The sequence below is a fragment of the Anomaloglossus baeobatrachus genome, chromosome 5 (assembly GCF_048569485.1).
Source record: "Anomaloglossus baeobatrachus isolate aAnoBae1 chromosome 5, aAnoBae1.hap1, whole genome shotgun sequence".
Lineage (NCBI taxonomy): Eukaryota > Metazoa > Chordata > Amphibia > Anura > Aromobatidae > Anomaloglossus > Anomaloglossus baeobatrachus.
The window spans coordinates 293,815,634-293,841,802 of NC_134357.1; the positions used below are offsets into that span (position 1 = coordinate 293,815,634).

General features: G+C 40.2%; 1 protein-coding gene across 5 annotated transcripts in view; it reads right to left on the reverse strand.

Moving 5' to 3' along the window:
- SPHK1 (sphingosine kinase 1) overlaps nucleotides 1–26,169 on the reverse strand; it is a 113,095-nt gene that overhangs the window by 47,550 nt on the left and 39,376 nt on the right. Inside the window, exons 1-3 of one of the 5 annotated variants that reach the window (XM_075349575.1) lie at nucleotides 2,584–2,689; nucleotides 1,990–2,133; nucleotides 1,271–1,697 (exon numbers count right to left, since the gene is read on the reverse strand). In XM_075349575.1, the coding sequence (XP_075205690.1) occupies nucleotides 1,271–1,667 (397 nt within the window). In that variant the 5' untranslated portion in view covers nucleotides 1,668–1,697; nucleotides 1,990–2,133; nucleotides 2,584–2,689. The other 4 variants (XM_075349576.1, XM_075349574.1, XM_075349577.1 and 1 more) reach the window with 4 other exon arrangements.

Genomic DNA, 26,169 nt, shown 5'->3' on the forward strand with positions numbered 1-26,169 from the left:
TATAGCAGGGATTTTTAGTGAAAATAATCAATTCAATGGGATCATCTATAATTTTCAATAAATATTATTGTAACAATATACATTAGTACGGGAATATAAATTATTTAAACTTAAAAGGGGGTTTTCACACAAAGTTGATTTTAATCAATACATCTTGGAATAATAATAATTTCCCCAATTAGATGTGTTGTAAACAATGTTCTTGTGCTGAGATAATCTTATATATGTGCTCTTATATCTACTGTGTAATGGTCGTGTCTGACCGTACAGGAACATGGTCTGATCATACCACAGCTCCTGGGCAGGGATGACACAAATGAGTATAAAAACACGGTCAGACACGGCCATTACACAGTACACAGCAGGGGCACATATATAAGATTATCTCAGCTCAGGAACATTTTATATAATCACATCCATTTGTGGAAATTATTATTATTCCAAGATCTATTGATTAAAATAATCTTTACAATTAACTTGTGCATGGGAAAACCCCTTTAAGGCCCTGTGCGCACACTGCGTTTTTTGCCGTGGATGTTTGCTGCAGAAAAGGTGCGTTTTTTGTTCATAATTTTTCTGCAGTCCTTCCCCAGCAAAATCTATGGGAAATCCAAAATGCTGTGCACACACTGCGTTTTTATCCCCTATAGATTTTGCTGCAGAATTTCTGCAGCAAAAAAGAAGTAGCATGTCACTTCTTTTCCACAGGTACCTGCATTTTTGACATAAATAAGGGTAAAAAAAACGCACGGACCAACCCATGGAAAAACTGCGGCAAAATTGCAGGTGCGTTTTTGCCGCGGGTGCGGAATTCTGCCAGAGGGTGCGAATTTTTCTTAAGAAAAGCAAATTTCCCAGTGCGCACAGACCCTAAAAGGAACTTTGGCTACCATTCCATGTATCTACAGGAGATATAGCGGCCTCTATAACTGGCAACGTGTGCCCATAGCAACCAATTAGATTTTTTTACATCTGACAATTGAGAGATGGAATCTTATTGGCTGCTATGGGCAACTCCTCTACCTTTCCATTTCAGTGCTCTTCACAAATAACCATTATTAAAAAAAAAAAAAATAAATAATGATTTGTAAGTTCCGATTTCTAGGGATCTGTCTAATTTTCCCCTGAGGCATAATATTTATGGTTTATAATATGGGTCGTATATAGATCCTTGATATCTTGTCCATTTGACTAATGAGCCTACTCCAAAAGCTACATACGTGGCACAATATCTACTTTGATGGCTTATGGCCTATATAAGTACACTTACCTTGCTCATAAGACAGCTGGCAAATCTTCTGTGCCCAGGTCTTCGCCAGGTTCAGGTTCTGCTCTCTATCCCTTGATGCCTCTGTCCGGAATGTCCTGGATATTCGCTGCCGGTAGCTTGTGGCCCCCAACATCCCACGAAGAGGATAGAATATGACTTTGCAGTAGCCCCCTATGTCTTTGGGGTCTTTACCCCTGAAAGAACGACAACTAATGCAGTCAGAAAGATAAAAGGTGGTCTGCGTGGACCCGGCAGAAGCAGCGGACAGGCTCTGGATGAACAGCTGTGTTCTGGTCAAAAGCAAATACACAGCATTGCCATCTTCGGGCACCTGGGTGAAAGTATCACAGAGGAGGACATCAGTTGGGACATTGGATAAGTCTTGGACTTCTCCCATATTTTTGGACCCTAAATAGACTCAAAACTGCTGGAAAATATAAAAGAACATTAGTAGAAAGTATATAGTGCTCAGGCGGTGAGCTTAGTAGAGAATGTCAGGGATAGGCACCAGCGGAGGGTCTGGAATAGGAAAGGAAAAGCTATGAGAACAGCAGACTGCGGAGGAAAGTGAGCACAGCCTGCCCCTCCGCCTGTCAGTTCACATTTGACTCCTGTGTGCCTCTGAGTTTGTAGTTGTAGCCTGCGCCCTCTGCTCGCTGCTGCCCTCTAGTGCTAGTATTGCAGACTGTCCAGGTTCTACCAACCCACAGAAGACTCACCTGTTCTGCAGGAGAAGCCTGCTCATTGATCCATGGTGATCACAATCTGGAGCTTTTGGGCACGACTGTTCTGATGTTCTGTTTTCATACTTACTTCATGTTGCTAAATAAAAGCATTTTCCATTTTTGCTTCTTTTATCCAGTCTATAATGGGAAAAAGCAAAAATAAGATATAAACATGGACTGCAAACACAAATAGGCATACATTAGGGATTGATCTTTAACTTGCTGATACAAAACTCCAACTCAGCGTCCGTGCTGACGATCAGGGTGAAGCCAGGTACACATATCCGGCTTTTCGCCGGTTTGACGGATGCAGCACACGCCAGTACAGTCTATACAGTACACCGGCAGCGCAGCAAGCGCCGGTCAGATGCTGTCATGTGACCCGGAAGTTGAGGCGCTGCTACTGTAGTGTATCATACTGTACTGGCGTGCACCACATCCGTCAAACCGGCGAAAAGCCGGATATGTGTTCCCGGCCTTACTCGCTTTTTTGACAATGCATCCAAAAACGCTGCATTGTACAGTACAAGCACAGTGGATGGATTTATAGAAATCTCGGTGCTTCTATTTTATGCTGCATAAACTGACCTGTCAATTTATTGTGCGTTAGGTTTTCTGTGCAGATTTTCCCCGTAAACTTGCATTAGATGTGAAGAATCCATAGGTAAAACACACACTTGCGTTTTTAGTGCATTTTCGTGGTGGGATACATGCATCTGCACCTAATGATGTCAATAAAGTTTTATCAAAGACAAATATCAGGAAGTTTCAAAAAGGAAGCAGCTTTATTTAAAACATGAGACACTAAACAGAGACAAAATGCTGCAGTGTCAAAAACACGATAAAAACGCATGTTAGAAAAAGCACACAAAAACGCAATAAAAAAACCTCAATTAACCTTATTTACATAAGGCTAGGTTCACATTTCCGTCAATTTGTATCAGTCACAATCTGCGGCTCTGGTAAACAACGGAATCCGTTTGGCGGATTCCGTTGTTCCCATAGACTTGTATGAGCGGCGGATTGTGACTGATGACGCTGCGTTGCATCCTCCACCCGACTGATCAGTCGTGGAACGACTGATCGTAGGGCGGCAGGAACACAGCTTGTAACGTTTTTGAGCAGCGCAATCCGTAGGCTTTCTCTGCGCATGCTCTCGCTGGCTCTCTGCACATGTAATCAGGGTACACCTCGGGTTACTAAGCAAAGCCCTTTGCTTAGTTACCTGATATTTACCCTGGCTACATGTGAAAGCAGCCAGCGCTAAGCGGTGTACGCTGGTAACCAAGGTAAATATCGGGTAACCAAGCAAAGTGCTTTGCTTAGTTACCCGATATTTACCCTGGGTACGTGTGCAGGGAGCCTGACACTTCCCCGCTCGGCTCCGCCCCCTCCCGCACTCCGCATGTACACACACGCACTCTCACCTGTCCCCAGCCATGCAGTCCCCGGCACTGACGTCCTCAGCGCCATGGCCCCGCTCGGCTTCACCCACCTCGCACTCCGCCCCCCGCACACATTCTCGGCGGCCGAACGATCAGTTGATCACCCGGTGGCTGGCTGCTGTGAGCGATCAGCTGATCACCCGACGGCCGGCTGCTGTGAGCGATCAGCTGATCACCCAGCGTCCGGCTGCTGTGAGCGATTAGCTGATCACCCGGCGGCTGGCTGCTGTGAGCGATCAGCTGATCGCTCTCATTAGCCGGCCGCCGGGAGATCATCTGTTCGCTCTCAAAAGCTGGCCGGCTATTGTGAACGATCAGCTGATCGTTCTCTCTTTTAGAACAGAGTCCGACAATGAATTCTAACTCTTGTCATCTGTTGTACAACGCATCAGTCACAAGCGTCAATCAACACATGTGACTGATACAAAACAACGGAAATGTGAACCTAGCTTAATAGGCCGAGAAATGGTGCAGAAATTCTGCAACATCAAAAATGCTCCAAATACTCATAGTGGGAACATAGACTAAAAAAGCGCTTACTTAAAGATCAAAATAGTGAACATACAGTGGGTACGGAAAGTATTCACACCCCTTTAAATTTGTCACTCTTTGTTTCATTGCAGCCATTTGGTAAATTCAAAAAAGTTAATTTTTTTTCTCATTAATGTACACTCTGCACCCCATCTTGACAGAAAAAACTCTCAGAAATGTTTTGATACAGATAGTATTGATACAGTCGTGTGGATTACATGTATTTTTAGTGTGTTTCTGCTGTGGAATTAAAACGCATGTATGACTTTTACCTGTGGATTTTTCACACAAGTTTATCCTATTATGTCCTGGAGGGTGTGCCCACTCCTATTGTGCTGGGACTTCCCTGGTTGAAGAGCATAACCCTGTGATAGACTGGCAGTCTGCGGAAGTTGTCAGTTGGGGTAGTTTTTGTGAAACTACCGTAAGTGTTTGGGTGCTACCATTGCCACAGTACATATTATTATTAAACACCCACCCTCCTGCCCGCCAGCAGTGACCTCTAAAATGTAAAAAAAAGTAAGGGTATGCTACCCCTGCCTCAGGGGAAGAGTAGGCCTCAGTGCGGCTTCGGTAGAGGTGATAGGGAGAGGGTAGTTGGTCCCCCTAAGTCTGCGGTTCCAGAGTGTAAGTTGTGGAATGGGTGGGGAGACTCCTCTGTTGTTGGTTCTGCCAGGACTTCTTCCTCTACTACCCGATGCATGCATGTGAAAAAAACGTCCAGGTCCGGACCTGTGCAAAAATGACCCTGTATGGGTGTCCACCAAGAACTTCAGGTGTAAGTGTGTGTCTGGGGATCTAGGCTCAAGGTTGATCAGTCCCTTTAGGGTAGTTAACATTCTAAATCCTATGGTCGTATGGCTGGAGTTACCACCGAAACTAAACACTCATGATTTAGTCCATAGGTCCCTGCTCCGGAAGTGTGTGTTGCCCCTAATGGTAACCGGATGGACCTGTTCACATTGAAATGCCCATACTTATCTTGAGAGTCCAGAAGCCTCTCGTTAAGGGGGAGGTATTGTCACGATCGTCTTCCTGCATGTTGAGACCAATGACAGCCTTTGGACTGGAGCCTCTCATCTGGCTCTCTTCATTTAAATAGGGTTCATTTCTCTTGGCACTGAAGTGGTTAAGTGCCAGTTTTTCTATTGCAGCTTTTCCAAAGCAGTTCCTTGCTGAGTGTTCAGCTGCACTTACTAAGTAGTCACACCCTTCAGCTGTAAATAGTGGTGTGTCCCAGCATTCCCTGCTGAAGATACAAGGTCATTTGTGTCCTGGCCACCTTTGAGGAAGGTTCTGCTAGTCAAGTTCTTGTTCTCAGGCAATATCCTTTTGTTTTTTTATTTACCCCGTTTGTCTTTACTTCCCTAGTGTGTTGTTAGTGCAATGGTGAGGTCTAGTGAACCCCACCTGCCCATCACTAGTCAGGGTTACTATAAGGTCTTCCGAGGGTACCAGGTTCCTGTTTGGCGACAGTTGCGGAGGCTATATAGGGACTGTTGAGGAGAGAAGGGACAGTTGCAGGTGAAGTTAGGAGGTGCCCACCTAACCTTTTCACTAGTTCCAGGGCCTCCCGTTGTTTTTGTGTCCCTGGTGCCCCCCTTTTTCGTGTGGTTTTTTGTTGTGTATCAGCCGGACAGAGGTCTGAACGCACCCCGCCACGCTTGCTACATCCAGCGTGTATGACACGTTTTAATTTTTTCTTTCCAAATTGCTAGTTCCTGTGGCGCACCTCAAGAGTTAATAACCTTCTTTGATGTGGTTTTGAGTAGTTTCATGGTTGCAGTTTTTAGAATTGTCAATTTTGGGTATTTTCTGTTATCTAGGCCTCTGAAAGCCACTTCAAATGTGATGTGGACGCAAAGAAAATGGTTTGTAAATTTTGTTGGAAAAATGAGAAATTGATGATACATTTTTTTTTAGGAAGTTAGAAAGTTTATGTTTCAAAAATTGTACTGATGTAAAATAGACATGTGGGAAATGCTATTAACTATTTTGTGTGATATAACTCTCGGATTTAAGGGCATAAAAATTCAAAGTTTGAAAATTGCAAAATTTTTGCCAAATTTCAGCTTTTTCCACAAATAAACACAAAAAATATTGCACATGAAATACAATATAGCAAGAAAAAAAACAATCTCAGAATCACCGGGATCCGTTGAAGCGTTCCAGAGTGCTAACCTCATAAAGGGACACTGGTCAGAATTGTAAAAAATGGCCTGGTCATGGGGATGAAAATGGGCTCGGGGCGAGTGAAGGGGTTAACATTTGTCACTAGCTAAATCTAGCTAAATGTGGTTTCTGACTTTTCTCATGGCCCTCGTGAAATCTACTGGACGTAGGAGGTGGTTTTACAATGTCAGCATTTATAGCATATAGCCCAAAGCGCTGTGTGGTGGGCACAGTATTGTACAGTCAGTCATTAAAAAATGGCCAATTCCATCATGTTCCTGAAAGTGAGTTGGTCTGATCGAGCCTATACACACAGCTCTGTAGACTAACTGCACTGGAGCCATGCCAACTATTGTGAGGACGCTGTAGATTGGCAAGGGCAGGGTCCCCTCATCTCTGTACCAGTCTGTCACTGTTAATTGGTTCATGGAAATGTATATATGCATCCTTTTCACATGTATAGCGTTATGGAATCAATGGTGCGCTAAAAATAAAGAATAAGTTACTCATGGCCCATATAAAGCTGGTGGAATTGACATGATGGCTTTTAGTTACACAGGATTTTGGCCCCAATTCACCATTTGTTTTTGTTTTTTAATTTTATGTATTTTAGTTATTTATTTTTTTATTTTATTAATATTTTATTAATTTATGTATTTTATTTATTTTTATTGTAGTAATATTTTATTAATTTATGTATTTAATTTACTTTTATTTTATTTGATTTATTATGTATTTTATTTATTTTTATTGTATTCATATTTTATTAATTTATTATGTATTTTATTTATTTTTTTTTTATTTTTTTTTTATTAATTCATGTATTTTATTTATTTTTTATTTTATTATGTATTTTTTTTATTTTATTAATATTTTATTCTATTAATTTATGTATTATGTATTTTACTTATCTATTTTGTCTTGCGGTATTCGTTGCAGGTTTTTTTTTGGGGGGGGGGGGGGAGGGGGACCGAATTCTTCAAAATGGCTCATGCTGTTCCTGAAGTTTGACGAAAGTCACACATTGTTTTTATTTTTGCCCTGTACATATTTGGGAACTTTCTAGTGCAAAATAATGCAGTTGAAAATAATGACAAAAATGAAGGCAAAAATATTTGGAAACTAAACATAAAAAAATAGACTTAAAAAGGAGAAAACTAAAGACAGAATAAGTGTATCAAGAGAAAAAAAAAAATACGCTGGCTCGGCACTATAAATGATCTGACTCGCCGCGCTCTTGCGCGTCTACGGGTCTCAATGCGAAATGGCAGAATTGTAGAAGCATAAGAGTGAGCAAAACGGCCGTCATCTGCCGAGCTTTTAACCAGAAGAAGGTGAGTGCCGCGGATTATCTTTTAATTAAAACAAAGACTAAGGCGGGCTTTGCACACTACGACATCGCAGGCCGATGCTGCGATGTCGAGTGCGATAGTGCCCGCCCCCGTCGCAGCAGCGATATGTGGTGATAGCTGGCGTAGCGAAAGTTATCGCTACGCCAGCTTCACACACACACTCACCTGCCGTGCGACGTCCCTGTGGCCGGCGACCCGCCTCCTTGTTAAGGGGGCGGGTCGTGCGGCGTCACTGCGACGTCACACGGCAGGCGGCCAATCAGAGCGGAGATGAGCAGGATGTAAACATCCCGCCCACCTCCTTCCTTCCGCATATCCTACGGAAGCCGCAGTGAGGCCGGTAGGAGACGTTCCTCGCTCCTGCGACTTCACACACAGCGATGTGTGCTGCCGCAGGAGCGAGGAACAACATCGGACCATGGCGTCAGCGTAATTATGGATTACGCCGACGCTGTACCGATGATACGATTACGACGCTTTTGCGCTCGTTAATCGTATCATCCAGGCTTTACACACTGCGACGTCGCATGCGATGCCGGAAGTGCGTCATTTTCAATTTGACCCCACCGACATCGCACCTTCGATGTCGCAGTGTGCAAAGTGCCCCTAAGGGTACCTTCACACTTAGCGATGCAGCAGCGATCCGACCAGCGATCTGACCTGGTCAGGATCGCTGCTGCATCGCTACATGGTCGCTGGTGAGCTGTCAAACAGGCAATTCTCACCAGCGACCAGTGAACAGCCCCCAGCCAGCAGCGACGTGCAAGCGACGCTGCGCTTGCACGGAGCCGCCGTCTGGAAGCTGCGGAGACTGGTAACTAAGGTAAACATCGGGTATGGTTACCCGATGTTTACATTAGTTACCAGTGTGAGCAGGGAGCCGCGCACACTGAGCGCTGGCTCCTTGCTCTCCTAGCTACAGTACACATCGGGTTAATTAACCCGATGTGTAATGCAGCTACATGTGCAGAGAGCAGGGAGCCGCGCACACTGCTTAGCGCTGGCTCCTTGCTCTCCTAGCTGCTGTACACATCGGGTTAATTAACCCGATGTGTACAGCAGCTACATGTGCAGAGAGCCGGAGCCGGCAGCACAGGCAGCGTGAGAGCTGCAGAGGCTGGTAACTAAGGTAAATATCGGGTAACCACCTTGGTTACCCGATGTTTATCTTGGATACAGCTTACCTCAGCTGTCAGACGCCGGCTCCTGCTCCCTGCTCGCTTCATTTGTCGCTCTCTTGCTGTCACACACAGCGATCTGTGTGTCACAGCAGGAGAGCGGCTTTGAAGAAAACGAACCAGGGCTGTGTGTAACGAGCAGCGATCTCGCAGCAGGGGCCAGATCGCTGCTCAGTGTCACACACAGCGAGATCGCTAATGAGGTCACTGCTGCGTCACAAAAAGCGTGACTCAGCAGCGATCTCGGCAGTGAGCTCGCTGTGTGTGAAGCACCCCTAAAGGCCCCTTTACACACTGAGACTTTCAGCGATCCCACCAGCGATCCCAACCTGGCCGGGATCACTACAAAGTCTCTGGTGAGTCTCTGGTGAGTCTCTGGTGAGCTGTCAAACAGGCAAACCTGGCCAACGACGCAACAGCGATCCGGACCTGCAGAACGACCAAGCTAGTCAAACACTGGAAACGAGTGATGTGTCATAATATCTGTCAATCACTATTCTCTGTCAGTCGGTCTCTCCCTCTCGGTCTCTCCCTCTCGGTCTCTATTCTCTCTCTGTCGGTCCGTCACTATCTCTGTCCCTCTCTCACAGTCTGTCGGTCATTTTCCCCTCCTCTCTCATACTCACCGATCCCCGGCGCGGCGCTGCACGGCGTTCACTATTCACTATTTTGAAAAAGCCGGCCCGAGATACCCTCCATGATTAATCTGTAAATTACAGTAAATAAACAGACACACACGAAAAAATCCTTTATTAGAAATAAAAAACACAAACAAATTCCCTCATCACCAATTTAATCAGCCCCAAAAAGCCCTCCATGTCCGGCGTAATCCACGGACCTCCAGCGTCGCATCCAGCTGTGCTGCATGGAGGTGACAGGAGCAGCAGAAGACACCGCCGCTCCCGTCAGCTCCACGCAGCTAATGAAGACAGCCACGCGATCAGCTGAGCTGTCACTGAGGTTACCCGCTGTCACTGGATACAGCGGTGGATGCAGCGGTGGCCGCGGGTAACCTCAGTGACAGCTCAGCTGATCGCGCTACTCACCTCAGTTGCTGTGTGGAGCTGACCGGAGCGGCGGTGAGTAGCGCGATCAGCTGAGCTGTCACTGAGGTTACCCGCAGCCACCGCTGCATCCACCGCTGGATCCAGTGACAGCGGGTAACCTCAATGATAGCTCAGCTGATCGCGCGGCTGTCTTCATTAGCTGCGTGGAGGTGACGGGAGCGGTGATGTCTTCTGCTGCTCCTGTCACCTCCATGCAGCTGAGCTGGAAGCGACGCTGGAGGTCCGTGGATTACGCCGGACATGGAGGGCTTTTTGGGGCTGATTAAATTGGTGATGAGGGAATTTGTTTGTGTTTTTTATTTCTAATAAAGGATTTTTCGGGTGTGTGTGTTTATTTACTGTAATTTACAGATTAATCATGGAGGGTATCTCGGGGAGACGCCTGACATGATTGATCTAGGACTTATTGTCAGTTATGGGCTGCCAATAACTCCTTATTACCCCGATTTGCCAACGCACCAGGGCAAATCGGGAAGAGCCGGGTACAGTCCCAGAACTGTCGCATATAATGTATGCGACAATTCTGGGCGGCGGCTGACAGCTGAGAGCGGCAGACGCTGGTAACGAAGGTAAATATCGGGTAACCAAGGGAAGGGCTTCTTGGTTACCCGATATTTACTGTGGTTACCAGTCTCAGCAGAAGCCGGCTCCTGCTGCCTGCACACGTAGCAGAGTACACATCGGGTAATTAACCCGATGTGTACTGTGGCTAGGTGTGCAGGGAGCCAGCGCTAAGCGGTGTGCGCTGGTAACCAAGGTAAATATCGGGTTGGTTACCCGATATTTACCTTAGTTACCAAGCGCAGCATCGCTTCCACGCAGCGCTGGGAGCTGGTCACGGGTTGCTGGTGAGATCTGCCTGTGTGACAAGCTCACCAGCAACCCGTGTAGCGACGCTCCAGTGATCCCTGCCAGGTCAGGTTGCTGGTGGGATCGCTGGAGCGTCGCTTAGTGTGACATCTCACCAGCGACCTCCTAGCAACTTACCAGCGATCCCTATCAGGTTGTATCGTTGTTGGGATCGCTGGTAAGTTGTTTAGTGTGACTGTTAAGGCACATAGGAAAAACAGACAAAAAAAACAATCTAGACCACAAACAGCTGAAAGGTGAAATGAATAGGGAACGTTGTATTTTTAGGCACCGATCGCTTATGCAGATAAATTGCGCTCAGTTAATCGATCCTTTGCTGTCGATGGTGCTGCAGGCGGAGTGGCTTGTTGGCATCTCCCATGGCACCCTGTACACTCCCTGCCAGCCCCTGGTTAGAAGTTTCCAGGATATGGCGCTTGGGCCGGTGCTGGACTACTAATTTCTAATCCTATAGTCCCAGACCACATTTTTGGGGGGGATTCAAATGGAAGCCCCTGATAGTGACAGAAGAGAATCAACTGGGGTGTGGTGCAACTATAAGAAACCTGCAGTATGCCTCACTTTGTTTCTAGTAAAATAATTAACACCCTAATGGTAACGCAATGACCCCTATGATAATCGATGAGGTCAATGGACCCTCTGATAGTCAATGTGGCCAATGGACCCTATGATAGTCAATGCGGTCAATGGACCCTATGATAGTCAGTGTGGTCAATAGACCCTATATTAGTCAATGGTCCCTATGATAGTTTCAGAGGTCAATGAACCCTATAATAGTCAGTGAGGTCAATGGACCCTATGATAGTCAGTGCGGTCAATGGACCCTATGATAGTCAGTGCGGTCAATGGACCCTATAATAGTCAATGAACCCTAGAATAGTCAATGCGGTTAATGGACCCTATGATAGTCAGTGTGGTCAATGGACCCTATGATAGTCAGTGCGGTCAATGAACCCTATAATAGTCAATGCGGTCAATGCACCCTATGATAGTCGATGAGGTCAATGGACCCTATGATAGTCGATGAGGTCTGATATATATATATGTGTGTGTGTGTATATATATAATATATATATATATATATATATATATATATATATATATGTATGTGTGTGTGTGTGTGTGTGTGTGTGTACCTGTGTGTGTGTGTATATATGTATGTATGCATGTGTGTATATGCATATATACATATGTATGTATGTGTATATATATGTGTGTATGTATGTATGTATATATATATATAGAAATATGCTGGGACAGATTTCATCTGAGATCCCATTTACCTGTCTCTGTGAAGCATTTGCCTGCAGATAAATTTGATTATCGCAGGCTCAGAGACTTCAAGCCACACAATACATTCCTCAACATTACCTGTCTTACAAGTCTGCCATTTTGTCACCTGAGTTATTAAAATGAAAGCCTCTTTTGTTTGCTACCATAGATAACCAGGGTGTATCAAACAAACGACCAACTGTCCATCAGATATGAGACAGAGAGTACTGGACAATAGCCAGTAGTCTGATCACAGGCCTAGGACACTTAACGAGACAGATATATCAGATCCTCCTCTGTGAATATATAATTGTACTATCAGGTTCTCACATAGAGTAATATAATGTCTGCAGATAATACCACCTTGGTATCAGCAGTTCTGCCCCTGCAGGCACAGATACAGGAGGCGTGTATGCCCTGGTCTGTGTTTAAATATGAGGCCACTGAAGTGTACAGGCAATTCATTCTCTCTGGACACTCTTCTATCTCTCACTCTTCACTTCTGTCTCAGAGCTACAACTCTCTATCCCTGCATCTCTAATCTCTCTCTCTCTCTCTCTAGATACATATACAGTATCTCTCTCTCTTTCTCTAGATACATATACAGTATCTCTCTCTCTCTAGATACATATACAGTATCTCTCTCTCTTTCTCTAGATACATATACAGTATATCTCTCTCTTTCTCTAGATACATATACAGTATCTCTCTTTCTCTCTTTCTCTAGATACATATACAGTATATCTCGCTCTTTCTCTAGATACATATACAGTATCTCTCTCTCTCTCTAGATACATATACAGTATCTCACTCTCTTTCTCTAGATACATATACATTATCTCTCTCTCTCTCTCTAGATACATATACAGTATCTATATCTCTCTTTCTCTAGATACATATACAGTATATCTCTCTCTTTCTCTAGATACATATACAGTATATCTCTTTCTCTAGATACATATACAGTATCTCTCTCTCTCTCTCTCTCTAGATACATATACAGTATATCTCTCTAGATACATATACAGTATCTCTCTCTCTAGATACATATACAGTATATCTCTCTTTCTCTAGATACATATACAGTATCTCTCTCACTCTCTAGATACATATACAGTATCTCTCTCTCTCTAGATACATATACAGTATATCTCTCTCTCTTTCTCTACATACATATACAGTATATCTCTCTCTCTTTCTCTAGATACATATACAGTAGATCTCTCTCTCTCTAGATACATATACAGTATCTCTCACTCTTTCTCTAGATACATATACAGTATCTCTCGCTCTTTCTCTAGATACATATACAGTATATATATATATCTCTCTCTCTAGATACATGTACAGTATCTCACTCTCTTTCTCTAGATACATATACAGTATCTCTCTCTTTCTCTAGATACATATACATTATCTCTCTCTCTCTCTAGATACATATACAGTATCTATATCTCTCTTTCTCTAGATACATATACAGTATATCTCTCTCTCTTTCTCTAGATACATATACAGTATCTCTCTCTCTCTCTAGATACATATACAGTATATCTCTCTAGATACATATACAGTATCTCTCTCTCTCTCTCTCTAGATACATATACAGTATATCTCTCTTTCTCTAGATACATATGCAGTATCTCTCTCACTCTCTAGATACATATACAGTATCTCTCTCTAGATACATATACAGTATATCTCTCTCTCTTTCTCTAGATACATATACAGTATATCTCTCTCTCTTTCTCTAGATACATATACAGTATATCTCTCTTTCTCTAGATACATATACAGTATATCTCTCACTCTCTTTCTCTAGATACATATACAGTATCTCTCGCTCTTTCTCTAGATACATATACAGTATATATCACTCTTTCTCTAGATACATATACAGTATCTCTCTCTTTCTCTAGATACATATACAGTATCTCTCTCTCTTTCTTTAGATACATATACAGTATATCTCTCTTTCTCTAGATACATATACAGTATCTCTCTCTCTTTCTCTAGATACATATACAGTATCTCTCTCTTTCTCTAGATACATATACAGTATCTCTCTTTCTCTAGATACATATACAGTATATCTCTCTCTCTAGATACATATACAGTATCTCTCTCTCTCTTTCTCTAGATACATATACAGTATCTCTCTCTCTCTAGATACATATACAGTATCTCTCTCTCTTTCTCTAGATAAATATACAGTATATCTCTTTCTCTAGATACATATACAGTATCTCTCTTTCTCTCTTTCTCTAGATACATATACAGTATATCTCGCTCTTTCTCTAGATACATATACAGTATCTCTCTCTCTCTCTCTAGATACATATACAGTATCTCACTCTCTTTCTCTAGATACATATACATTATCTCTCTCTCTCTCTCTAGATACATATACAGTATCTATATCTCTCTTTCTCTAGATACATATACAGTATATCTCTCTCTCTTTCTCTAGATACATATACAGTATCTCTCTTTCTCTAGATACATATACAGTATCTCTCTCTCTCTCTCTAGATACATATACAGTATATCTCTCTAGATACATATACAGTATCTCTCTCTCTAGATACATATACAGTATATCTCTCTTTCTCTAGATACATATACAGTATCTCTCTCACTCTCTAGATACATATACAGTATCTCTCTCACTTTCTCTAGATACATATACAGTATCTCTCGCTCTTTCTCTAGATACATATACAGTATATATCTCTCTTTCTCTAGATACATATACAGTATCTCTCTCTTTCTCTAGATACATATACAGTATCTCTCTCTCTTTCTTTAGATACATATACAGTATATCTCTCTTTCTCTAGATACATATACAGTATCTCTCTCTCTTTCTCTAGATACATATACAGTATCTCTCTCTTTCTCTAGATACATATACAGTATCTCTCTTTCTCTAGATACATATACAGTATATCTCTCTCTCTAGATACATATACAGTATCTCTCTCTCTCTTTCTCTAGATACATATACAGTATCTCTCTCTCTCTAGATACATATACAGTATCTCTCTCTCTTTCTCTAGATAAATATACAGTATATCTCTCTCTTTCTCTAGATACATATACAGTATCTCTCTTTCTCTCTTTCTCTAGATACATATACAGTATATCTCGCTCTTTCTCTAGATACATATACAGTATCTCTCTCTCTCTCTCTAGATACATATACAGTATCTCACTCTCTTTCTCTAGATACATATACATTATCTCTCTCTCTCTCTCTAGATACATATACAGTATCTATATCTCTCTTTCTCTAGATACATATACAGTATATCTCTCTCTCTTTCTCTAGATACATATACAGTATCTCTCTTTCTCTAGATACATATACAGTATCTCTCTCTCTCTCTAGATACATATACAGTATATCTCTCTAGATACATATACAGTATCTCTCTCTCTAGATACATATACAGTATATCTCTCTTTCTCTAGATACATATACAGTATCTCTCTCACTCTCTAGATACATATACAGTATCTCTCTCTCTCTAGATACATATACAGTATATCTCTCTCTCTTTCTCTACATACATATACAGTATATCTCTCTCTCTTTCTCTAGATACATATACAGTATATCTCTCTCTCTCTAGATACATATACAGTATCTCTCACTCTCTTTCTCTAGATACATATACAGTATCTCTCGCTCTTTCTCTAGATACATATACAGTATATATATATATATCTCTCTCTCTAGATACATGTACAGTATCTCACTCTCTTTCTCTAGATACATATACAGTATCTCTCTCTTTCTCTAGATACATATACATTATCTCTCTCTCTCTCTCTCTAGATACATATACAGTATCTATATCTCTCTTTCTCTAGATACATATACAGTATATCTCTCTCTCTTTCTCTAGATACATATACAGTATCTCTCTCTCTCTCTCTAGATACATATACAGTATATCTCTCTAGATACATATACAGTATCTCTCTCTCTCTCTAGATACATATACAGTATATCTCTCTTTCTCTAGATACATATGCAGTATCTCTCTCACTCTCTAGATACATATACAGTATCTCTCTCTAGATACATATACAGTATATCTCTCTCTCTTTCTCTAGATACATATACAGTATATCTCTCTCTCTTTCTCTAGATACATATACAGTATATCTCTCTTTCTCTAGATACATATACAGTATATCTCTCACTCTCTTTCTCTAGATACATATACAGTATCTCTCGCTCTTTCTCTAGATACATATACAGTATATATCTCTCTTTCTCTAGATACATATACAGTATCTCTCTCTTTCTCTAGATACATATACAGTATCTCTCTCTCTTTCTTTAGATACATATACAGTATATCTCTTTCTCTAGATACATATACAGTATCTCTCTCTCTTTCTCTAGATACATATACAGTATCTCTCTTTCTCTAGATACATATACAGTATCTCTCTTTCTCTAGATACATATACAGTATATCTCTCTCTCTAGATACATATACAGTATCTCTCTCTCTCTAGATACATATACAGTATATCTCTCTAGATACATATACAGTATCTCTCTATCTCTCTCTCTAGATACATATACAGTATATCTCTCTTTCGCTAGATACATATACAGTATCTCTCTCACTCTCTAGATACATATACAGTATATCTCTCTCTCTTTCTCTAGATACATATACAGTATCTCTCTCTCTCTCTTTCTCTAGATATATATACAGTATATCTCTCTTTCTCTAGATACATATACAGTATATCTCTCACTCTCTTTCTCTAGCTACATATACAGTATCTCTCGCTCTTTCTCTAGATACATATACAGTATATATCTCTCTTTCTCTAGATACATATACAGTATCTCTCTCTTTCTCTAGATACATATACAGTATCTCTCGCTCTCTCTAGATACATATACAGTATATCTCTCTCTCTTTCTCTAGATACATATACAGTATATCTCTCTCTCTTTCTCTAGATACATATACAGTATATATATCTCTCTAGATACATATACAGTATCTCTCACTCTCTTTCTCTAGATACATATACAGTATCTCTCGCTCTTTCTCTAGATACATATACAGTATATCTCTCTCTCTTTCTCTAGATACATATACAGTATATCTCTCTCTCTTTCTCTAGATACATATACAGTAGCTCTCTCTTTCTCTAGATACATATACAGTATATCTCTCTCTTTCTCTAGATACATATACAGTATATATCTCTCTCTAGATACATATACAGTATCTCTCACTCTTTCTCTAGATACATATACAGTATCTCTCTCTTTCTCTAGATACATATACAGTATCTCACTCTCTCTCTAGATACATATACAGTATATCTCTCTTTCTCTAGATACATATACAGTATCTCTCTCACTCTCTAGATACATATACAGTATCTCTCTCTCTAGATACATATACAGTATATCTCTCTCTCTTTCTCTAGATACATATACAGTATATCTCTCTCTCTTTCTCTAGATACATATACAGTATATCTCTCTTTCTCTAGATACATATACAGTATATCTCTCACTCTCTTTCTCTAGATACATATACAGTATCTCTCGCTCTTTCTCTAGATACATATACAGTATATATCTCTCTTTCTCTAGATACATATACAGTATCTCTCTCTTTCTCTAGATACATATACAGTATCTCTCTCTTTCTTTAGATACATATACAGTATATCTCTCTTTCTCTAGATACATATACAGTATCTCTCTCTTTCTCTAGATACATATACAGTATCTCTCTCTTTCTCTAGATACATATACAGTATCTCTCTTTCTCTAGATACATATACAGTATATATCTCTCTCTAGATACATATACAGTATCTCTCTCTCTCTCTAGATACATATACAGTATATCTCTCTAGATACATATACAGTATCTCTGTATCTCTCTCTAGATACATATACAGTATATCTCTCTTTCTCTAGATACATATACAGTATCTCTCTCACTCTCTAGATACATATACAGTATCTCTCTCTAGATACATATACAGTATATCTCTCTCTCTTTCTCTAGATACATATACAGTATATCTCTCTTTCTCTAGATACATATACAGTATATCTCTCTTTCTCTAGATACATATACAGTATATCTCACTCTCTTTCTCTAGATACATATACAGTATCTCTCGCTCTCTCTAGATACATATACAGTATATCTCTCTCTCTTTCTCTAGATACATATACAGTATATCTCTCTCTCTCTTTCTCTAGATACATATACAGTATATATATCTCTCTAGATACATATACAGTATCTCTCACTCTCTTTCTCTAGATACATATACAGTATCTCTCGCTCTTTCTCTAGATACATATACAGTATATCTCTCTCTCTTTCTCTAGATACATATACAGTATATCTCTCTCTCTTTCTCTAGATACATATACAGTAGCTCTCTCTTTCTCTAGATACATATACAGTATATCTCTCTCTTTCTCTAGATACATATACAGTATATATCTCTCTCTAGATACATATACAGTATCTCTCACTCTTTCTCTAGATACATATACAGTATCTCTCTCTTTCTCTAGATACATATACAGTATCTCTCTCTCTCTCTAGATACATATATACAGTATATCTCTCTTTCTCTAGATACATATACAGTATCTCTCTCACTCTCTAGATACATATACAGTATCTCTCTCTCTAGATACATATACAGTATATCTCTCTCTCTTTCTCTAGATACATATACAGTATATCTCTCTCTCTTTCTCTAGATACATATACAGTATATCTCTCTTTCTCTAGATACATATACAGTATATCTCTCACTCTCTTTCTCTAGATACATATACAGTATCTCTCGCTCTTTCTCTAGATACATATACAGTATATATCTCTCTTTCTCTAGATACATATACAGTATCTCTCTCTTTCTCTAGATACATATAGCGAGGTGCTGAACTGAACTTAAGTGCTGAATTTAAGATAAGTGCATAGTTTCAACACAATTACATAGTGGTGATAACTGTAATTGTTGAATTTCATTAGGGGATTGTGTGTCTGTTTGTGATTCTGTGAAAAGGGAAAAAAAAAAAAAAAAAAAAAAAAAAAGGTTAGTCTTGTGATTTAATTAGTAGGATTAGTCACACCTGTTTCTAGAAGCTTCCAGCAGCTTCTGTACATCTATATAAACCAGCCAGTGCGAGCGAGGTACTGAGCGAGCGAGGTGCTGAACTGAACTTAAGTGCTGAATTTAAGATAAGTGCATAGTTTCAACACAATTACATAGTGGTGATAACTGTAATTGTTGAATTTCATTAGGGGATTGTGTGTCTGTTTGTGATTCTGTGAAAAGGGAAAAAAAAAAAAAAAAGGTTAGTCTTGTGATTTAATTAGTAGGATTAGTCACACCTGTTTCTAGAAGCTTCCAGCAGCTTCTGTACATCTATATAAACCAGCCAGTGCGAGCGAGGTACTGAGCGAGCGAGGTGCTGAACTGAACTTAAGTGCTGAATTTAAGATAAGTGCATAGTTTCAACACAATTACATAGTGGTGATAACTGTAATTGTTGAATTTCATTAGGGGATTGTGTGTCTGTTTGTGATTCTGTGAAAAGGGAAAAAAAAAAAAAAAAAAAAAAAAAAAGGTTAGTCTTGTGATTTAATTAGTAGGATTAGTCACACCTGTTTCTAGAAGCTTCCAGCAGCTTCTGTACATCTATATAAACCAGCCAGTGCGAGCGAGGTACTGAGCGAGCGAGGTGCTGAACTGAACTTAAGTGCTGAATTTAAGATAAGTGCATAGTTTCAACACAATTACATAGTGGTGATAACTGTAATTGTTGAATTTCATTAGGGGATTGTGTGTCTGTTTGTGATTCTGTGAAAAGGGAAAAAAAAAAAAAAAAAAAAAAAAAAGGTTAGTCTTGTGATTTAATTAGTAGGATTAGTCACACCTGTTTCTAGAAGCTTCCAGCAGCTTCTGTACATCTATATAAACCAGCCAGTGCGAGCGAGGTACTGAGCGAGCGAGGTGCTGAACTGAACTTAAGTGCTGAATTTAAGATAAGTGCATAGTTTCAACACAATTACATAGTGGTGATAACTGTAATTGTTGAATTTCATTAGGGGATTGTGTGTCTGTTTGTGATTCTGTGAAAAGGGAAAAAAAAAAAAAAAAAAAAAAAAAAGGTTAGTCTTGTGATTTAATTAGTAGGATTAGTCACACCTGTTTCTAGAAGCTTCCAGCAGCTTCTGTACATCTATATAAACCAGCCAGTGCGAGCGAGGTACTGAGCGAGCGAGGTGCTGAACTGAACTTAAGTGCTGAATTTAAGATAAGTGCATAGTTTCAACACAATTACATAGTTTGACACAAGAACATAGTTTGAATTTATCCTTATACGTTTCCCATTGGGTTTCTTTCGTTTTTTTCTCTTTGTTTTTCTACTTTACTGTTGATCCCCATTTGATAGGTGCTCCATGGACAATGCTACCAGGTGTGTATCTTGTCAGATGTATGCATGCCTTGAGCAGCCGTTCGAGGGTGAATATGTCTGCACTCGATGCAAGCATGTTGCGTGTTTGGAAGCCAAGGTAACTGATCTAAATAAGCAGCTTGCAACACTAAGGGGCATTGCAAACCTGGAGAGGAGTTTAGAGCTCACTGAGCTTTCTCTGGCTGGGGCCAGTGATATGGAGGAGGGTGGAGGTGGGGAAGATCAGGACCCAGAGGTAGGTAGCTGGGTAACAGTTAGAAGAAGAGGTAGGGGGAAAAGTGTCAGGGAGCCTAGTCCTGACCTGGCACAACCTAGTAAATATGCCTGTTTGGCTGATATTAGGAATGAAGGGCCTGGACTAGGGTCACTACAGCAGGACGTTGCTCCTAGCAACCAGGAAAACAACTGCTGTAGGAAGGAGGGAAATAGGAGTGCAGCAAAGCCCAGACAGATGTTGGTGGTAGGGGACTCTATAATTAGGCGGACAGACAGGGTCATCTGTCGCCGAGACCGTGAATGCCGAACAGTGTGTTGTCTGCCGGGTGCTCGGGTTCGGCATATTGTGGATCGGATAGACAGATTGCTGGGTGGGGCTGGGGAAAACCCAGCGGTCATGGTGCACATTGGTACTAATGACAAAGTTAGAGGCAGGTGGAAGGTCCTTAAAAATGATTACAGGGAACTAGGAGAGAAGCTGAAGTCCAGGACCTCCAAGGTGGTGTTTTCAGAAATACTACCGGTGCCACGAGCGTCACTAGAAAGACAGCGGGAGCTTAGGGAGATAAATATGTGGCTTAGAAATTGGTGCAGGAAGGAAGGGTTCGGGTTCATGGAGAACTGGGCCGACTTCTCAGTCGGCTACAGGCTCTACGGTAGGGACGGGCTGCACCTCAATGGGGAAGGTGCAGCTGTGCTGGGGGAGAAAATGGTCAGACGGATGGAGGAGCTTTTAAACTAGGATCGGGGGGGAGGGAGGGTAGTGGAGCAAATAAGGGGATAGATAGAGCAGATAGAGACAGGGAGACGGTAGGGGTCAATGAAGGATTAGGGGGGGATGGGACATGCAAGGAACGTAGGGAGGCTAGGAGTAATAAAGGTGTTAATAGGATTAAATGTCTACTGGCAAATGCAAGAAGTCTTGCAAACAAAATGAATGAATTGGAGACTCTTATGTCAACCATGGATTATGATGTGGTGGGCATTACGGAAACCTGGCTGGATGAAAGCCATGACTGGGTGACAAACATACAGGGTTATAGTACATTTAGGAAGGACAGGAAAGGCCAAAAAGGTGGTGGGGTGTGTATATTTATCAAATCTAACCTAAAACCTGTGTTGTATGATGACATTGAGGGGAACAGCAACAATGTAGAGTCAGTATGGGTAAATGTACATGGGGAGGGGAATAATGGAAAAATGCTAATTGGAGTTTGCTATAAGCCTCCTAACATACCTGAACAAATAGAGGGTGAAATGCTGGAACAAATTGAAAAGGCAGCTAATAATAATAATCGGGTTCTTATTATGGGGGATTTTAACTATCCAGACATTCAGTGGGACATAGAATCTTCTGGTTCTGCTAAAAGCTGTAAGTTCTTATCTACCATTCAGGACCATTTCCTCTCTCAGATGGTAGATGAACCGACCAGGGGAGATAATTTGCTAGATCTGGTCCTGTCAAATAGACCGGATACAATTTCAAATCTACAGGTCCGGGAGCACTTGGGCACCAGCGATCATAATATGGTAAGCTTCGACATAATATTCAATAGAACATTTCAAAGGGGGAATGCTAAAACCTGGAATTTTAGGAAAGCTGATTTCAACAAATTAAGGGAAGAGCTTAAATGTGTAGATTGGGACAGAGTCATGGTAACTGGGGATACCGAACATAAATGGGGTAAGTTTAAGGATATACTGCTAGAGTCCTGTAAAAAACTTATACCCAGTGGTAATAAAATGTCCAGGAATAAAAAGAAACCACTATGGATAAATAAGACTGTACAAAGTATAATAAAACAAAAACAAAGGGCGTTTAACATCTTAAAGGCTGAGAATACAGAAATAGCATTGCAGGAGTATAAAGATATCAATAGGCAATGCAAAAAAGAAATCAAACAAGCAAAACTAGCTACTGAAACAAAAATCGCCAATGACATTAAAATAAATCCCAAAATCTTTTATAAATACATTAATGCCAAAAGGAAAACAAAGGATAGTATCGGACCCTTAAAATATAATAACAAGTTAGTTATAGAGGACAAACAAAAAACTGAGATATTAAATAGGCATTTCTCATCTGTATTCACCAAGGAACTGACTGTACCAGGGATCATTCAACAAGTGAAAAATCAAAGTCCACCACCCGATATAATTAATTTAACACAAGATGAAGTACGCCTACGTCTGAGTAAATTAAACATTGACAAATCCCCAGGGCCAGATGGCATTCATCCACGAATATTGAGGGAATTGAGCTCCGTAATCGACAGACCGCTGTATCTCATCTTTTTAGACTCACTTGTAACAGGGTTGGTGCCTCAGGATTGGAGGATTGCTGATGTGGTACCGATATTTAAGAAAGGTAAGAGGGTAGATCCAGGCAACTACCGTCCAGTAAGCCTGACATCAGTAGTATGCAAAGTTTTTGAGGGCATTTTAAGGGATGACATGCAAAAATATATTGCAGAAAATAATATGATAACTGACAAACAGCATGGATTCATGAAAGATAAGTCGTGTCTAACCAACCTGTTGGGGTTCTATGAGGGGGTAAGTGCAAACCTGGATATTGGTAATGCAGCTGATGTGATTTATTTGGACTTTGCAAAGGCATTTGATACTGTACCACATAATAGCCTTATACTAAAGCTCCAGAAGCAAGGACTAGGGGACACAATATGCAACTGGGTAAGGAATTGGCTAAAAGATAGGAAACAAAGAGTAGTCATAAATGCTACATTCTCTAAATGGGCTATAGTCAGCAGTGGGGTGCCGCAGGGATCTGTGCTAGGACCAATTCTTTTTACTCTCTATATTAATGACCTTGTGGATGGGATTGATAGTACAGTGTCAGTCTTTGCCGATGACACCAAACTATGTAGGATATTAAAAACTGACCTGGATAGTACAATATTACAAAAAGATCTGGATAAGATGTCAGAATGGGCAGATACTTGGCAAATGAGATTTAATGTTGATAAATGTAAAGTAATGCACCTAGGACGGAGTAATCCTATAGCTGCGTATACATTAAATGGAAGTAAACTCGGGACTACAGAACAGGAGAAGGACTTGGGTATTCTCATTACAAATAAGCTGAGCAGCAGCACTCAATGTCAGGCAGCAGCTGCTAAAGCAAACAAGATTCTAGGGTGTATAAAAAGAGAGATTAGATCCCGTGATCCCAACGTATTGTTACCCATCTATAAATCACTTGTAAGGCCACATCTAGAATACGGGATCCAGTTTTGGGCTCCACATTTTAAAAAGGACATTCAGAAGTTAGAGTCAGTTCAAAGGCGGGCAACTAGACTATTACAAGGAATGGAAGGCCTCCCATATGATGGCAGATTGAAAAAGTTAGATATGTTTAGCTTAGAAAAAAGACGTCTCAGAGGAGATCTCATTTATATGTATAAATACATGTGTGGTCAATATAAAGGACTGGCACATGACTTATTTCTTCCAAAAACAATACTAAGGACCAGGGGGCACTCACTGCGAGTGGAAGAAAAGCGATTCCGACACCTAAATAGGAAAGGGTTCTTTACAGTTAGAGCGGTCAGACTGTGGAATGCCCTACCACAAGAGGTAGTAATGGCAGATACTATAACAGCTTTTAAAAAAGGGCTGGATGATTTCCTCAGTACACAAAACATTGTTGGTTATAAATGACTTAGTGACTAAATGTAGAACTGGTGGAGGAAGGTTGAACTAGATGGACCTAGGTCTTTTTTCAACCTAAGTAACTATGTAACTATGTAACTATATACAGTATCTCTCTCTTTCTTTAGATACATATACAGTATATCTCTCTTTCTCTAGATACATATACAGTATCTCTCTCTTTCTCTAGATACATATACAGTATCTCTCTCTTTCTCTAGATACATATACAGTATCTCTCTTTCTCTAGATACATATACAGTATATCTCTCTCTCTCTAGATACATATACAGTATCTCTCTCTCTAGATACATATACAGTATATCTCTCTAGATACATATACAGTATCTCTGTATCTCTCTCTAGATACATATACAGTATATCTCTCTTTCTCTAGATACATATACAGTATCTCTCTCACTCTCTAGATACATATACAGTATCTCTCTCTAGATACATATACAGTATATCTCTCTCTCTTTCTCTAGATACATATACAGTATATCTCTCTCTCTCTTTCTCTAGATACATATACAGTATATCTCTCTTTCTCTAGATACATATACAGTATATCTCACTCTCTTTCTCTAGATACATATACAGTATCTCTCGCTCTTTCTCTAGATACATTTACAGTATATATCTCTCTTTCTCTAGATACATATACAGTATCTCTCTCTTTCTCTAGATACATATACAGTATCTCTCTCTCTTTCTTTAGATACATATACAGTATATCTCTCTTTCTCTAGATACATATACATTATCTCTCTCTCTTTCTCTATATACATATACAGTATCTCTCTCTTTCTCTAGATACATATACAGTATCTCTCGCTCTCTCTAGATACATATACAGTATATCTCTCTCTTTCTCTAGATACATATACAGTATATATCTCTCTCTCTTTCTCTAGATACATATACAGTATATCTCTCTCTCTCTTTCTCTAGATACATATACAGTAGCTCTCTCTTTCTCTAGATACATATACAGTATATCTCTCTCTCTTTCTCTAGATACATATACAGTATATCTCTCTCTCTAGATACATATACAGTAGCTCTCACTCTTTCTCTAGATACATATACAGTATCTCTCTCTTTCTCTAGATACATATACAGTATCTCTCTCTCTTTCTCTAGATACATATACAGTATCTCTCTCTTTCTCTAGATACATATACAGTATATCTCTCTTTCTCTAGATACATATACAGTATCGCTCTCTCTCTCTCTCTCTCTCTCTAGATACATATACAGTATATCTCTCTCTAGATACATATACAGTATCTCTCTCTCTCTAGATACATATACAGTATCTCTCTCTCTAGATACATATACAGTATCTCTCTCTAGATACATATACAGTATATATCTCTCTTTCTCTAGATACATATACAGTATCTCTCTCTCTCTAGATACATGTACAGTATCTCTCTCTCTTTCTCTGGATACATATACAGTATCTCTCTCTCTCTCTCTCTCTCTCTCCCTCTCTCTCTCTCTAGATACATATACAGTATCTGTCTCTCTCTTTCTCTAGATACATATACAGTAGCTCTCTCTTTCTCTAGATACATATACAGTATATCTCTCTCTTTCTCTAGATACATATACAGTATATCTCTCTCTCTAGATACATATACAGTATCTCTCACTCTTTCTCTAGATACATATACAGTATCTCTCGCTCTCTCTAGATACATATACAGTATATCTCTCTTTCTCTAGATACATATACAGTATCTCTCTTTCTCTAGATACATATACAGTATCTATCTCTCTCTTTCTCTAGATACATATACAGTATATCTCTCTAGATAAATATACAGTATCTCTCTCTCTAGATACATATACAGTATATCTCTCTCTAGATACATATACAGTATCTCT